Below are 12,872 nucleotides of genomic sequence, written 5' to 3' on the forward strand. Positions count from 1 at the left end.
ATATATTCTGTAAAAATTTCATCGCAATTCCTGAAGAAGAAGTAAAGTATTAAATTAACACAAACATACAAGGAAACAGTTATCACCTCATGACAAATTTACTATATATAACTAGTTTTTCTTTACATAAAAATAACTGATGTACTTACCTTCCCACTGGGTACGAGGAAATGGTGCATTGGATTATTTAAGTCTTTACTGAGGTCGAAAATCTTGACAAAGTCGGATGTGACAAGCGCGAGCTGCGTCTGTGAGCCCGGTAACCATATTGCTTTGATAATATAGTTATTAGCGTCCAAACCGGTGTTCAGAACTAGATGGTCAGCTACCGCACCTGTTGCATAATATATGATAAATATTCAGTCACAGAAAATATCGATCTATGCAAAAAATATCACACTAAAGGATTACTTTTAACCAATTCCTATGGTCATAGATTGAGAATTTATTATTATCTGAGAATATATATTAGCATTTACAATGTACTCACTCAGCCAAAAAAACCTAAATACATTAGTGATATATCGTGACATGTCTGTATTCATATTATATGTATCAGTAGTACTATACAAAAGCGAACGAAAGTAACTCGGTGTATTTTACCCAATAAAACAATAAACCTTTATTAAAGAAATATTGTTATAGAAATGGAATTGGCGGATTGAGACATTATTTTCATTGTGAAAAAAATTTATGGCTCTGAATTTTTGAGGTTTGAGATTGTTATCAATAAGAAGAGTATATGGTACATTACTTCTATTGTTTTAAACAATGTTGTGTATAGTCACAGTTACAAAGGATCAAAATATTAGAAAAACTACTTACCACCACTGTTGAAAGTAAGGACATGGCACTCTTTCAAGCCACAGACTGCGAGTAGATCCTCATTCCACGGGTTACCGCTCAGGCTGAGTACCGTGAATGGTATTGGTGCGGACGATAACCGCGTCAGGGTAAGTTTGTGTTTCGATGAGTCGGCTTGTTTGAGCAGGGCCGACAGTTGGAGCACTGTGATTTTTCCTGTAGAAATACAAGTACAGTTAATTAGAACGTGATATTGAGACACAGAAAACATCTGTGGGAATCACAACATTTTAATATATACTGATACTAATATTTGCAATATGTAGCTGTTATTATGAAAAACAATAACGATTAAACGCACATTTTTTTTTATTTGTCTTTACAATTGTACATTTCTTTTAAATAGTGCAACTATCATTTTATACACAATATAAAACAAAGTCGCTGTCGCTGCCTGTCCGTCCCTATATATGCTTAAATCTTTAAAACTACACAACGGATTTTGAAGCGTTTTTTTTAAATAGATAGAATGATTCATGAGGATGTTTTATATATATAATATATGTACACCAGTGCGAAGCCGGGGCGAGTAGCTAGTTTAAAATAAATATACAATTGGCGAGTGTAATGCCATTCTCTACTACCTAACCGTTGGGTAAAAACAGAAAGCGGTTGAATGGCCGTAATGGGAAAAGTCATATTTTTGGTATTTATCTAACTTAGGCAAACTCTAAATTAACAATAAAAATTATTGCGACTATATAAATTGGCAAATATTTGGTTTAATTATTTAATAATTGAATTGTAGAAAACATACACACAGAATATAAATTAAATAGTAAGTATTACAATGAAATGATACGCACCTTTTTCATGTGAAACGGCGAGATGCTGTCGGCGGCCTTGCGGCGACGCGAGGCAGCACATGGCCACGCGGCGCAGCTTGTGCGTCGACATCAGTTGGCGGATCGTTTGCCCGTTTTCACCTGTATACGACATGCGTACGTTCTCGAATGCGCCCTCTTGGGATCCTGTACAAATTTTACAGTATTCACATTATACTTAAATATACAATAAAACTATTGAGAACAATTAAATAATATTATACACTAAAAGTGCTTTAATCAATAAATAGTACTATTTAATTAAATTCATAACACGGGAAAAATATTGTACTCCTCAAATCAAATTGTGACATCGGCTGATAGTTCTTGGATTGCTCGACTTGGACAGATAACAGTTAACACTTTATATCAATTGTCAAGCAGTTGTAAAAAATTGGTATACAAAAGAGTAATCGAGGTAGATAAATAAGTCGGTAGGTATTGGGGTGAGCGTCCGCTAGGAGCGCGCGTGCGCGGCACAGAGCACGCGTCGTCCAGAACGAACAAACGCCGGTGAGCTTCCAAACTACGCTACAGAACGACACGGCTGCGACGTACCCAGCGTGGGCAGCATGAGGTCATCGGTGTGCGTGAACCGCTTCTCTCCGAGATGTAGCTGCGCTAGTGCTCGTTGAGCGCGTGCGTGGGCTCCGGCTGGCGCGTGTCGCTGGCAGGCGGCCCGCACCGGCCCGCACAGCGCGTCCAGCAGCCGCCGCACGCGCTCCGTGCACGCGCCCCACCCCGCGAACGACGACAGGAACGCGCGGCACCCTGCACACAGAATTAACAAAAAGCGCTTTTAGCTAATGTTAAAAAAGGAATATTATTAATAGCAAACGCGAAAGGTCATGTGAGTATGGATGGATGTTTTGTACTCTTTCACACAAAACTAATGAACGGATTTTGATGTAACTTTACAGTAATATAGTATAATATATATCAATATATAATATAATATATAACATTACACAGTACAAAACAAATTCGCGGTCGCTGTCTGTCCGACCCGTTGCGGCCCGTTTACTCTTTTACCAAAATATTTTATATTGTATATGTACAAAACGCTAAAGTACTTGTTGACATATAAATTCTAACAGTTTTTTTTATATTGCCCCTTCCATCTGTAATCAGCCTTTTGGCTATAATCAGATTTTAGTTATTATTTCATTTAATATTTTTGGGTTATGTCATCCATCAATCCCTTATATTGTACATAAGCAGTACTTATAATTCGACTAGAGCAAATATTGTATAATACATCATTATCATGTTTTGCCTTAAAGACATTAAATTTAACTCAATATCTATTATTTATAAAGGGGTAAACAAAATTTTACACAGGTTATTTTTTTGTATATTTTGTTACATAAAGAAAATTAACATTTCCAATAACCCTGTTCATGATTCAACCAACGAAGAAATGACAAGACTACCAAACAGTTGAGAATACCTTGTATATTGGCAGCGAGCACGGGACGCCTGGGCGGCGCGAGCAATGCCGGCGGTGCGGGGCTCGAAGGGCGGCGGCGGAGTGCGGGCGCGGGGGGCGCTTCGTCTGAGCCCCCCGTCCCTGACCCTGAGCCAGTGCCCCGCGCCCCGCCCAGTGTCACAGACCTCTTCACCAGTGCTTGGCAACTACCACAAGTATAATTTTATTACTAAAGTATTCTATGTTCGGTATGTTGTTTTCAAAGGTAATAATAATATGCCGAGTGTAAGATATGTGACATGAATATGTGAATATAAAAATAATTTTGTATAGTTTTATAGTAATTTATAAATTCATATTATTAGTTGACAATACAATAGAAAGAAAGAAAAGAAATGTAATTTTTATTTTTAAATGATATCATAATATTTACTTAAAAAATAATAATTAGTCACTACAGTTTCTACAATACAGGCCTGCGAGCCTAGTGTAGAACTACAATAAATTAAAAATGTAAATGTGTATCAAGAATAAATATTATTATTATTATTAATTAATTAAAACCCACTACTGTTAGTATGTTTCTTTCAAGAGAGATTTAACGAAAAACATAATGATAAAACATGATAATGTTCACCAGTAATGTAATTAAATTACAAATACATATGGCAAATATTCATCACTCATTAACATTTAACAGAAAAAGTTGTAACTGTAATTCAGTAGAGATTTTTTAATCATCTATTCTTTAGTTTGTGAATAGACGCCGGAAACAGCAGATTAAAAACCTATAATTACTACCATTGTACATAACATATTCTGACAAATAAATAAATATATATAGTATAGAAAAAAAATATTCACCTGGAATCAGGTTTAGCGCCGCAGTCGCAGAAGAAGTTGCCAAACTTGGCGTATGAGACGTCGTGTCCGCGGTGGCAGACGCGCGCGCACACCGTGCACACGCCGACACCGTCCACCATCTTGCAGGTGTGGCAGTGGTACCAGTGCTGGTTCATGAACTCGCGCTGCGTCATCGTGAATGTACACAGCTTGTATTGCAGCATCGCGTCCTCGTCCTATAACACAACATAATATCTCAATTTGACTTCACCCTAAATTTAGAATGGATACTGTGATATACGTATCTATACGTGACGACGACGCGCTCTACAACCACTAACCAACGAGTAATAAACCCTAATAACGGACCTTGTTTCGTATCTGTAGTCTTTCATTGCTAGAAACATTACAAATAATACATATAACACATGTATCACATAATATTACACATATAGGCGATACGAGTATTTTAAACGTTAAGGAACGAAACCTACTGCTTGATAAAAAGACGAAAAAAAGCAATCCTTATATTATTATAATACTTAGTGCTTAATATTTCTAACATAGCCAATGTGTTATAAAAATACCATTAAAATCCTTATACTGCTTACACTGCGGAAATGATTGACAATAGAACAAAGTGATGTACTACAGTTTTATAGAGGCCATTAATTTGTGAAATTTTTGTTACATACTCATGCGAGGTTGTGCCCCGCTACTACTTTTTCAAATGGTTGATAAAATCTAATGATCATGCACGTTATATATTTAAATAGAACAATCGATTGAGTTTCTTTTTAGGTTTTCTTCTTTCTAAAAAGAATAAGATAAGAAAAGAATAATAATAAAATTATGACTTACAGAATCATCAGCACTCGTATCGTCATCATCCTGTTGTTCATCTGTGTAATCAAAGTCGAAGCCGAGATCTGACGGGGACTCCCACGTAGGACTGACAGATCGCCACGCTACAAAACAAGCACAATATTGTTTATATTCATAGGTAAATTTTCCTCTAAACTAATGTCATCACCTCTAATGTAATAGATAGCATAAAACATTCTCTATCTTCAAATATTTTTCTTAATTGATCGAGTAGTAATTTTGTGTACATGCAACACATCCTAGTAAATCATACGCAAATATAATGTTTCCAAGAATTTTTAACAAATTCCAATAGACAGATTTGAATAAAATTTAGCACATAAACGGATTCTATCTTAGATTAACAGATTTATTAATTAATAATGGATTAATGTTTACTTTCGCGTAGACTACGCCATAAAATACATCTAGTATAAATAAACAATTAATTATATTTACAACATTTTATTTTTACATCAATAATACTTATTACATAATTATTGTATTGTATGAAATAAATGAAATATTGGTTATACTTACTGTGTGGTTGTGCCGTATTGATAGCATGAAGTGCGTCGGCGAGGTACGACAGCAGAACGCAAGCAGATTCGATCTGCGGCGCCACGTTGCCATCCACTTGCCCTTCTTCCAACTTCTCAAGGACTTCGGGACTACTCAAATTATCCACGCTGTAATAATAACATTACTAGATTTTCCTTTTATTTATTACATTTATTATTAAGATAAGTAATAAATAAAATTAACGATTCGAAATTCTTTGAATATCAAACAGTGTTTCTTAATGCTTATGTACTTGCAGTCATTTGTGTTGGTATTAATACGTGAAGAAAAAACTTAGTACTCCTTTTTGAACATAGCGCCGACGGAGGAGAATGAAATTTCGTACATTTATAGTTTATATAGAATTTATTATTTTATTATATTTATAGCAATAATATATTTATTGCTATAAATATAATAAAATAATAAATTCTATATGTCTGTGGTTAAATCAAAAGTAGTCAAAAAGTTGTCTTTAACAACTAAATACACACTACAGCATTCTACAACAGTTCATATATTAATTGTTGATATTGTTTATAAACATAATCAAAGTAGGAACTGCATTCAGCGGGTTGCATCCGGTCGACTGGACATAAATAACAGAAGAAAAAAATAGACTGACCAGGTAGAGAGCCAGTTAATTGCGGCCGGGAACAGCTGTTTGTGGTGCACGCCCTGGTGCGCGTCCGCCAGCCGACACATCTCGCGCAGCAGCAGCGGGGAACACGCCATGTCACCGCACACGCCGATCAGAGACGCCAGCATACGCTCGCTCACTTCAATCGTACTACAACAAATATATTTTTTTTAGTTTTCTTCATATTTAAAAAAACATTTATACATATAGGGCATTTTAGCCGGTTATGAATGTGAAATGTTTTTATAATAACCTTTTTCCTACGTTTCCTGTTGAACAAATCCTATTATTCACTAAACGATTACGTTTGCATGGCAATAGTTGTTGAACAAATCTATAGAAGTAAATATTGACTATTATTCACTAAACTGTATTAAAAAAAAAATTTTTACTGATTACTTTTTTGAATTTGAATGACGAGGTTGGTTTGTTATCAGTGATATTATTGGCGAAGAATAGGTGTTCATACGAAATGCACTGTGTACTTGTTTTAAATAAAATCAGTTAGAACTAAATGTTTCTGAGAAAATAACCACTATGTTTTATTGACGGTTTCATTTACATAGCTCTAAAATTGATTAAGATCAGGGATATTGTAATAGTTTAACTATACAATAGTGATAGCATATTTATATTAACATACCAATGTTGTACTACATGTTTGCAGATAGCAGAGAGAAGAGTGGCATTGTCGTTGGCTGCATCGGAGCTGGGCACTGGCGCCGGTTCTGTAGAACCAGCAGTTGCAGCCGCACTATCTTTGCTTCCGTCAGACCAGCTACAATTTTCTGTTACAAACATGTTCAAAACACAATAAAAAATAATACCTAGTGATATAAGTACATACAGTTTTCGATTTACTTTGAAAATTACTATAATTTTTTTTACATTACATATGACCGCCTCAGTGGCACAGGTGTTTAGCACACTCCACCTTGCTTCCGTTGGTCGCGGGTTCGATTGTTATCATAATGCGTGCATGATTGTGTGTATCGACTTGGATATTTTTTTATGTATATTATAATGTATTTACTAATAAAAAAAATCTATGTATTCATATCAGCGTTCAGTACCCCATAACAGAAGCATTTCTTAGCTTGGGACTGTATGCTACTGTGTGAATTGTAAATAAAAATATTATCAAGAATACAGTATAAGAATCCATATGAACTACAGAGCATCTTATATCCAAACAATGTAGCTTTTTATAAATGAATTAAAATCGGTCAAATAGATCATAAAAGTAAAGTATGTATCCTTTACTGTAGTCATAAAATCTTTACAATAGTAGTAGTATGAATTTACCAACCTGAATTTCCTGGTTGTTGGGTCGAATCAGACTGCGCTCTGGGCGCTGGCGATCTAAATGTGCAAAGATATACAAATAAACACATTAATAATTTAATAGGTATAAATATTACTTATTAAAAAATTGTATTTAAGTATTTCTATCAGTTGTCAAGTACTCATAACACAAGATCTGCTGAGCTTGAGATTAGATAGCGCTGTGTGATTTGTCCAGTTTTATTATACTATTTTAAAAAATATACATACAGGTACAATCTCAACATTCTTCAGCGTACGTCTTGGCGCGCTGTACGGGTCAATTAGCGCGGCACTGGTACGATACTTGACAATGAAATATGTCAGGTGCCTTTACCTCGCTTTGCATGTTTGGCAATAAAACCTTAAATTTCGATCACTAGACGACTATTAGTTATTATAAATACATACGGTGTATCGAAAACGGGCAGTTCAGAATCAATCCGCTGGGCGGCGGCTGCAGAAGCGGCGTCGTTCCGTTGCGTGCCGTCGCTCTCCGTGCGGAACACAGTGCGGAGCGCGTTCCGTAGTGCGAGCGACACCGGGTTGCCGGCCTCCGGCGCGGACGACGTTGGCGTAGGCAGCTCTGTTTCGGTCGGCGTGCCATTCACGGTGCAGGATATACCGATTGTTGTACCTACCAATGGCAAATTAACTTCTATGTAGGTATATTGTTTGTTTGTCCTACTAATATTATACACTAACAGTACCCGCGGTTCCACACGCATATACAATTGAAATTTATTTATTTACAAATTAATTAATTGCTGGATTGCCTTGCTTTCGACTGGTAGATGATGTACTTACCTATGGTTAAGTAAGTTTATTCAGTGCATACCTAAGTGGACAAGTTACACAACACTACTCTCCCGCATTCTCCTATTTAAATATAAATTGTATACATTTCATGCATGTTCAATGGTGTACTTACTCGGAGATACCAAGCAGATGTGTGCTAACAAACTGGAAAGCTTTTGCTGGTCTGCAACACCAACGAAATTGCAAACAGAAATGCAAAGTGCACTGCCCAGTTCGGAATTCTCGCATCCATTCAAGATTTTTATGAATAATCTAAAATAAAAACATAAATATTTTTTAAAGATATGAGATTTACTTCATTTTTAAAATTGTTAGGTAAACAACTGTATTTTTAAAGGGACTAAATTCACGATAGTTGTTCTACAATTTATTTTCTTTAATAGTACTAACTACTAATAAACTTACTTGATAACTCTTTCTGTGTATGGGCTTCGTGCATTTGGCGCCGATAACAGAATCTGACCGAGAGAATATTCAGAATTGTCTGTGAACACAGACTCGTAGGCCATTCTGCCTGCTTGTCTATCTAGGATTTTCTCCCAGTATTTTACCTGTATGTAAAAATACTTACATTTAACATTGTGTGCACTATTTGTATTTGCACATTGTGTACACTGTGCACTATTCATGTTATATTACAATAATAATATAACATGAATAGTGCAGCAGTACGTCCGCGCTGTTAAGGGCGGGTCGTACAAAATTTACGTATAATAATTTTGATAGGAAAATTTATTTCAAATTTAGGAATTCTGCTTGAAAAAGAATAAACATGGTAGTGGATTATTAGATAGTGATATAGATATATACATATTATATAGCACATAGAAGTAAAAAATATTATTTTAATAATTATTTAAAATAAATAATTCTTTAATTAACATTTCAGTTTACTACAAAATATACATACTATCTCAGCATGAGTTTAATGTATGAAAAGATAAATATTTATAACCCCACCTTGGAAAAATAAATATTTCCACTTTCATTCCATTCCAAGACCTACATACATAGTTAGTTCCCTCAATATTTCAATTCATCTTAATGAATAAATATCTTACCATTTGCTTCAGTGTTTTCTCTGTAGAAGGCTGCAAATGATGAACAAGCACTGTGTATGTCGTCTTAAGGATATGCTCATGAATTAATTGCTCAGATTTCTGTGGCGCTGGGACCAGTATGTTAAGTGTTGACGCGAACGGTTCCGCCATGAACTCCAACCTAACATCCGTCTGTTGAAATAACACAAATTAAACGTAAATCTTTTTTTATTTTAATTATAATATGTATGTTAGGCACTTGTTTCCGCAGTTAACGTCTCATTTGGGCTGTTGTACATATAGTTTAATTATATCAAAATGTTTATGATACGCAACATCCACAGTGATACAATCTGTGATAAATGTAAAAAATAAATCTTTATTATATACTATTCAGATGTATTATAACATTAAAATATTATAATTGGAAACGCGATCGTAATAGTATATTCAAAATTGTTTATTTTTGAATAAATATCACGATTTTATTTACAATACAAAAACAATATCGCTTAATAATCGAAAATTTTAACGTTCAAATATTACAGCTATTCAATCAATCAATTTCAGTTATTTATTTTTGCAATGGACAATGATGTTATAAAATTAATTAAAAGCAAGTACGTCTTCAAGATATAAGACATTTTTTTAAATATTCATAATCTTACCAGTCCTGGCACAACCAAGTCAAGGCTCCTCTTTGTAAGATCAGGATTTTCGGCCAATTTAGATGCGGCAATGTCTAGTAGTTTCCCAGCGGAGTATGCGAGCATCATTAACGAGGGACCAATTGAGTATTTCGTGTTCGCACTTATAAGCTCACAATGTGAAGACACCAAGTTCAGTACAGCACTCTCTGATGGTATGATATGGGTTGCATAGAACGCCTACAAAAAAAATCATGTACAAACGTTGAATGGTTATTGGTATTTTTAATTTACTATAATTGAAAAAATAAAAAAATTATACTGAAAATAAACTTATGGTGGTTTGGTACTTTTTTAAAGTTACAGCTCAATGTAAATAAACATGTATGGTAGTATGTCATGTGCATAAGGTGTGATTGTCAGATTAATCTGTTTCCAGTACCCTATGTTATTTAAGACCACATATGTTGAGGAGCAGCAGTCTTTGATCTCTTCGACTAATGTATTTATATTAAGATACTCATTAGTTATTAACCTGTTGATGTCTGATGTTTATCAAACCAAGACGCATTTACAAGTTATTTAAAAATCAAGGCTACGATGTTATACAAAATTTTGTTCTACTACGAGATATGATTAACTCACCAGATTGATGCATGCGAGTGGTGGCGGCGATGCGAGACGATCAAGTGCTGCAGAAGCTGCGGCTGTGAGTTGAGCTCGTAGCCACGTGCCCAGGGTGGGCAGTGAGCTGCCGGCCGACGCCGCTGCGCCCATAACCTGGAGGCGGGCGATGCGCACGGCGGCCTCCGCTGCGGTGACGGCGCTGCTGGTGCCGGCGCCGCCGTCCATGCCTCCCGCGGACTCCGACCCGCCCCACGGCTCCATCACGCCCTCCAAATCTATATCGGCGCTCACTCTGCGAAATAGTTGACATTTCAAAGTTCATGACCTTCATGATTTTGTACGTTGGTCGGCGTAAATGAAATTCAATTAACTCGAACATTGGTGAACTGAAGTATACCCACTCGGGTAGTCACTGAGAATACAGGGTGCTAGAAATTAAAGTTTTTCTTTAACGAGTCTAGTGGTCGGCCAATGGTCGAAGTTTAATTATATAGTGCCCAGTATGAATCAATTAGCTAGCATAATTTTATTAATCAGGTTCAATAAAGTGATATATATTTTAAGTAAAGTAAGTTTGTGCTCTACTATTGAAAAAAGATTTAATTCAATAAAGACAGCACATATTTATGTCGAGCTAGATTGTACTGTAATGCAGTTGAATGAGGGTAAATTCATTTAAATTGGGAGTGGACCTTTGATACAATTGGTACATACCGGCAACATTCGAGTATGGTCTCCAGCAAATCGAGTAGGTCAGGTATGAAGTGATACGCCTCAGTCACCGACGCGGGATCCGTGAGGCATGTTTTAAGTCTCACCAATGCAGAGTCACATGAAATAACGTCCAACAGTGACGGCAAGCCATTCGCTGCGGAACAAATAATATATTAGGCAAATCAAGAAAATAACATTATAAATATAATAGACAACAAATAAAGCAGAAGAATGAGATATCTCAAATGAAAGACCATAGTGTAAAACTTAATAATGTCAAAAACCCTTTAAAATTACAAAACAAATTAGTTAAACATTCACTAATGAAAAGAAAGTAAAGTTAAACAAACATGTGGACCACAAGATATCATATAACCTTTGCATTTCACTGCACTGCATAAATAAAGCTATTATTTACTTGTGTATATGTCAAACACAAATTATTTCAATAATATGGGCACGGTCATAACATGATTTGAGATATTGCACCTACTTCAAATTGCATGTATGATTATATATGTTTTATTTATTTTCTTCATTACTTACGCATGATGTTTTCTTTCAAGTGTTTTATAGTTTCCGATGCAAGCCACGCTGTGTATTTGATGTTGTCGCATGATGTGCTCACGCCAGACAATAAATTCTCAGCATACTGTTAATCAGATATGAAAATATTAAGTAAGAGCATATTATCTTACGGGTATTTGAACAGGAAATGAGCATATAAAATATTGTTCATTCTGTAAACTTTTTTAAAAGAAATATATGTAATGTCACTATGTCAATGTAAATCAATTGGAATTTGTTTTAAGAGTACATCATATCTCAAGTGGAAAACAGAGAGAAACATAATTGTGGTTTCCACTGTTAATAAATATATAACACAAGTTTCTTGCTTGTTCTTCTTGTGATGAGACAGCTTTCCGAATGAACGGTAGATTAAAAAAAAAAGTTATGACTACTCAAAAGTGCTTATTATTAAGTTTATTTGAATAACTGATTTTCTATTCTATTCTCTTCTAGTCTATATTTAAAAATGAATAAATATGTTGCAAAAGATAAGGATCATTTTCACTCACATGGGTATACATGCCCTGTTTAACAAGGGCGTCCTTAAGCCAGGGGTTAAAGACCTTCTTATTATCGGCGCGGGGCGCCCACACTACTGCGTACAGTGGCAGCAGTGAAGTCAGCTCTGCGGATGTGCCCGCCTGAAGCTTGTCCATATGCGGAGTAGCTGGTGGCATGCTTATCACAAGTCTACAATAAAATAAAATAGTAAGTAATATAATAAAATAGTAATACATACAGAAAGAATTATTGAATGGCATTTTATGACTTAAATGTGATATTACAATAGTAGTAATAAAATACTACTTATTTTGTTCAGAGAGTATAAATACCACAGAATATAAAACGGGATAGTGTATAAATTTAATCTAGTTATTAAAATTGAATTATTGTTAGTTAAAACAACATGTTCTAATTAAATCAATATGACATTTGTTTTCGCTGAAGATACAATATTGCGCTTTATATTATACTAGTTACCCGCCCCGGCTTCGCATGAGTGTACATGCATTATATTATACATATAAACCTTCCTCTTGAATCACTCTATCTATTGCTGATAACTGCATTAAAATCTGTTACGTAGTTTAAAAGATATAAGCGAAT

General features: G+C 35.2%; 1 protein-coding gene across 1 annotated transcript in view; it reads right to left on the reverse strand.

Annotated features, from left to right (window-relative positions):
• LOC131853479 (E3 ubiquitin-protein ligase UBR4) overlaps positions 1–12,872 on the reverse strand; it is a 65,309-nt gene that overhangs the window by 41,840 nt on the left and 10,597 nt on the right. Inside the window, exons 20-40 of the mRNA XM_059204375.1 lie at positions 12,275–12,455; positions 11,742–11,847; positions 11,196–11,349; positions 10,735–10,773; positions 10,500–10,683; positions 9,876–10,094; positions 9,229–9,399; positions 8,573–8,718; positions 8,280–8,419; positions 7,760–7,985; positions 7,335–7,387; positions 6,669–6,813; positions 6,011–6,175; positions 5,365–5,513; positions 4,822–4,928; positions 3,982–4,196; positions 3,139–3,323; positions 2,247–2,459; positions 1,671–1,835; positions 826–1,020; positions 150–334 (exon numbers count right to left, since the gene is read on the reverse strand). Coding sequence (XP_059060358.1) covers positions 150–334; positions 826–1,020; positions 1,671–1,835; positions 2,247–2,459; positions 3,139–3,323; positions 3,982–4,196; positions 4,822–4,928; positions 5,365–5,513; positions 6,011–6,175; positions 6,669–6,813; positions 7,335–7,387; positions 7,760–7,985; positions 8,280–8,419; positions 8,573–8,718; positions 9,229–9,399; positions 9,876–10,094; positions 10,500–10,683; positions 10,735–10,773; positions 11,196–11,349; positions 11,742–11,847; positions 12,275–12,455 — 3,343 coding nt within the window. The remainder of the gene's footprint in view (positions 1–149; positions 335–825; positions 1,021–1,670; positions 1,836–2,246; positions 2,460–3,138; positions 3,324–3,981; positions 4,197–4,821; positions 4,929–5,364; positions 5,514–6,010; positions 6,176–6,668; positions 6,814–7,334; positions 7,388–7,759; positions 7,986–8,279; positions 8,420–8,572; positions 8,719–9,228; positions 9,400–9,875; positions 10,095–10,499; positions 10,684–10,734; positions 10,774–11,195; positions 11,350–11,741; positions 11,848–12,274; positions 12,456–12,872) is intronic.

The sequence above is a fragment of the Achroia grisella genome, unplaced genomic scaffold (genome assembly GCF_030625045.1).
Source record: "Achroia grisella isolate CSIRO2021 unplaced genomic scaffold, CSIRO_AGI_Agris_v1 utg902, whole genome shotgun sequence".
Lineage (NCBI taxonomy): Eukaryota > Metazoa > Arthropoda > Insecta > Lepidoptera > Pyralidae > Achroia > Achroia grisella.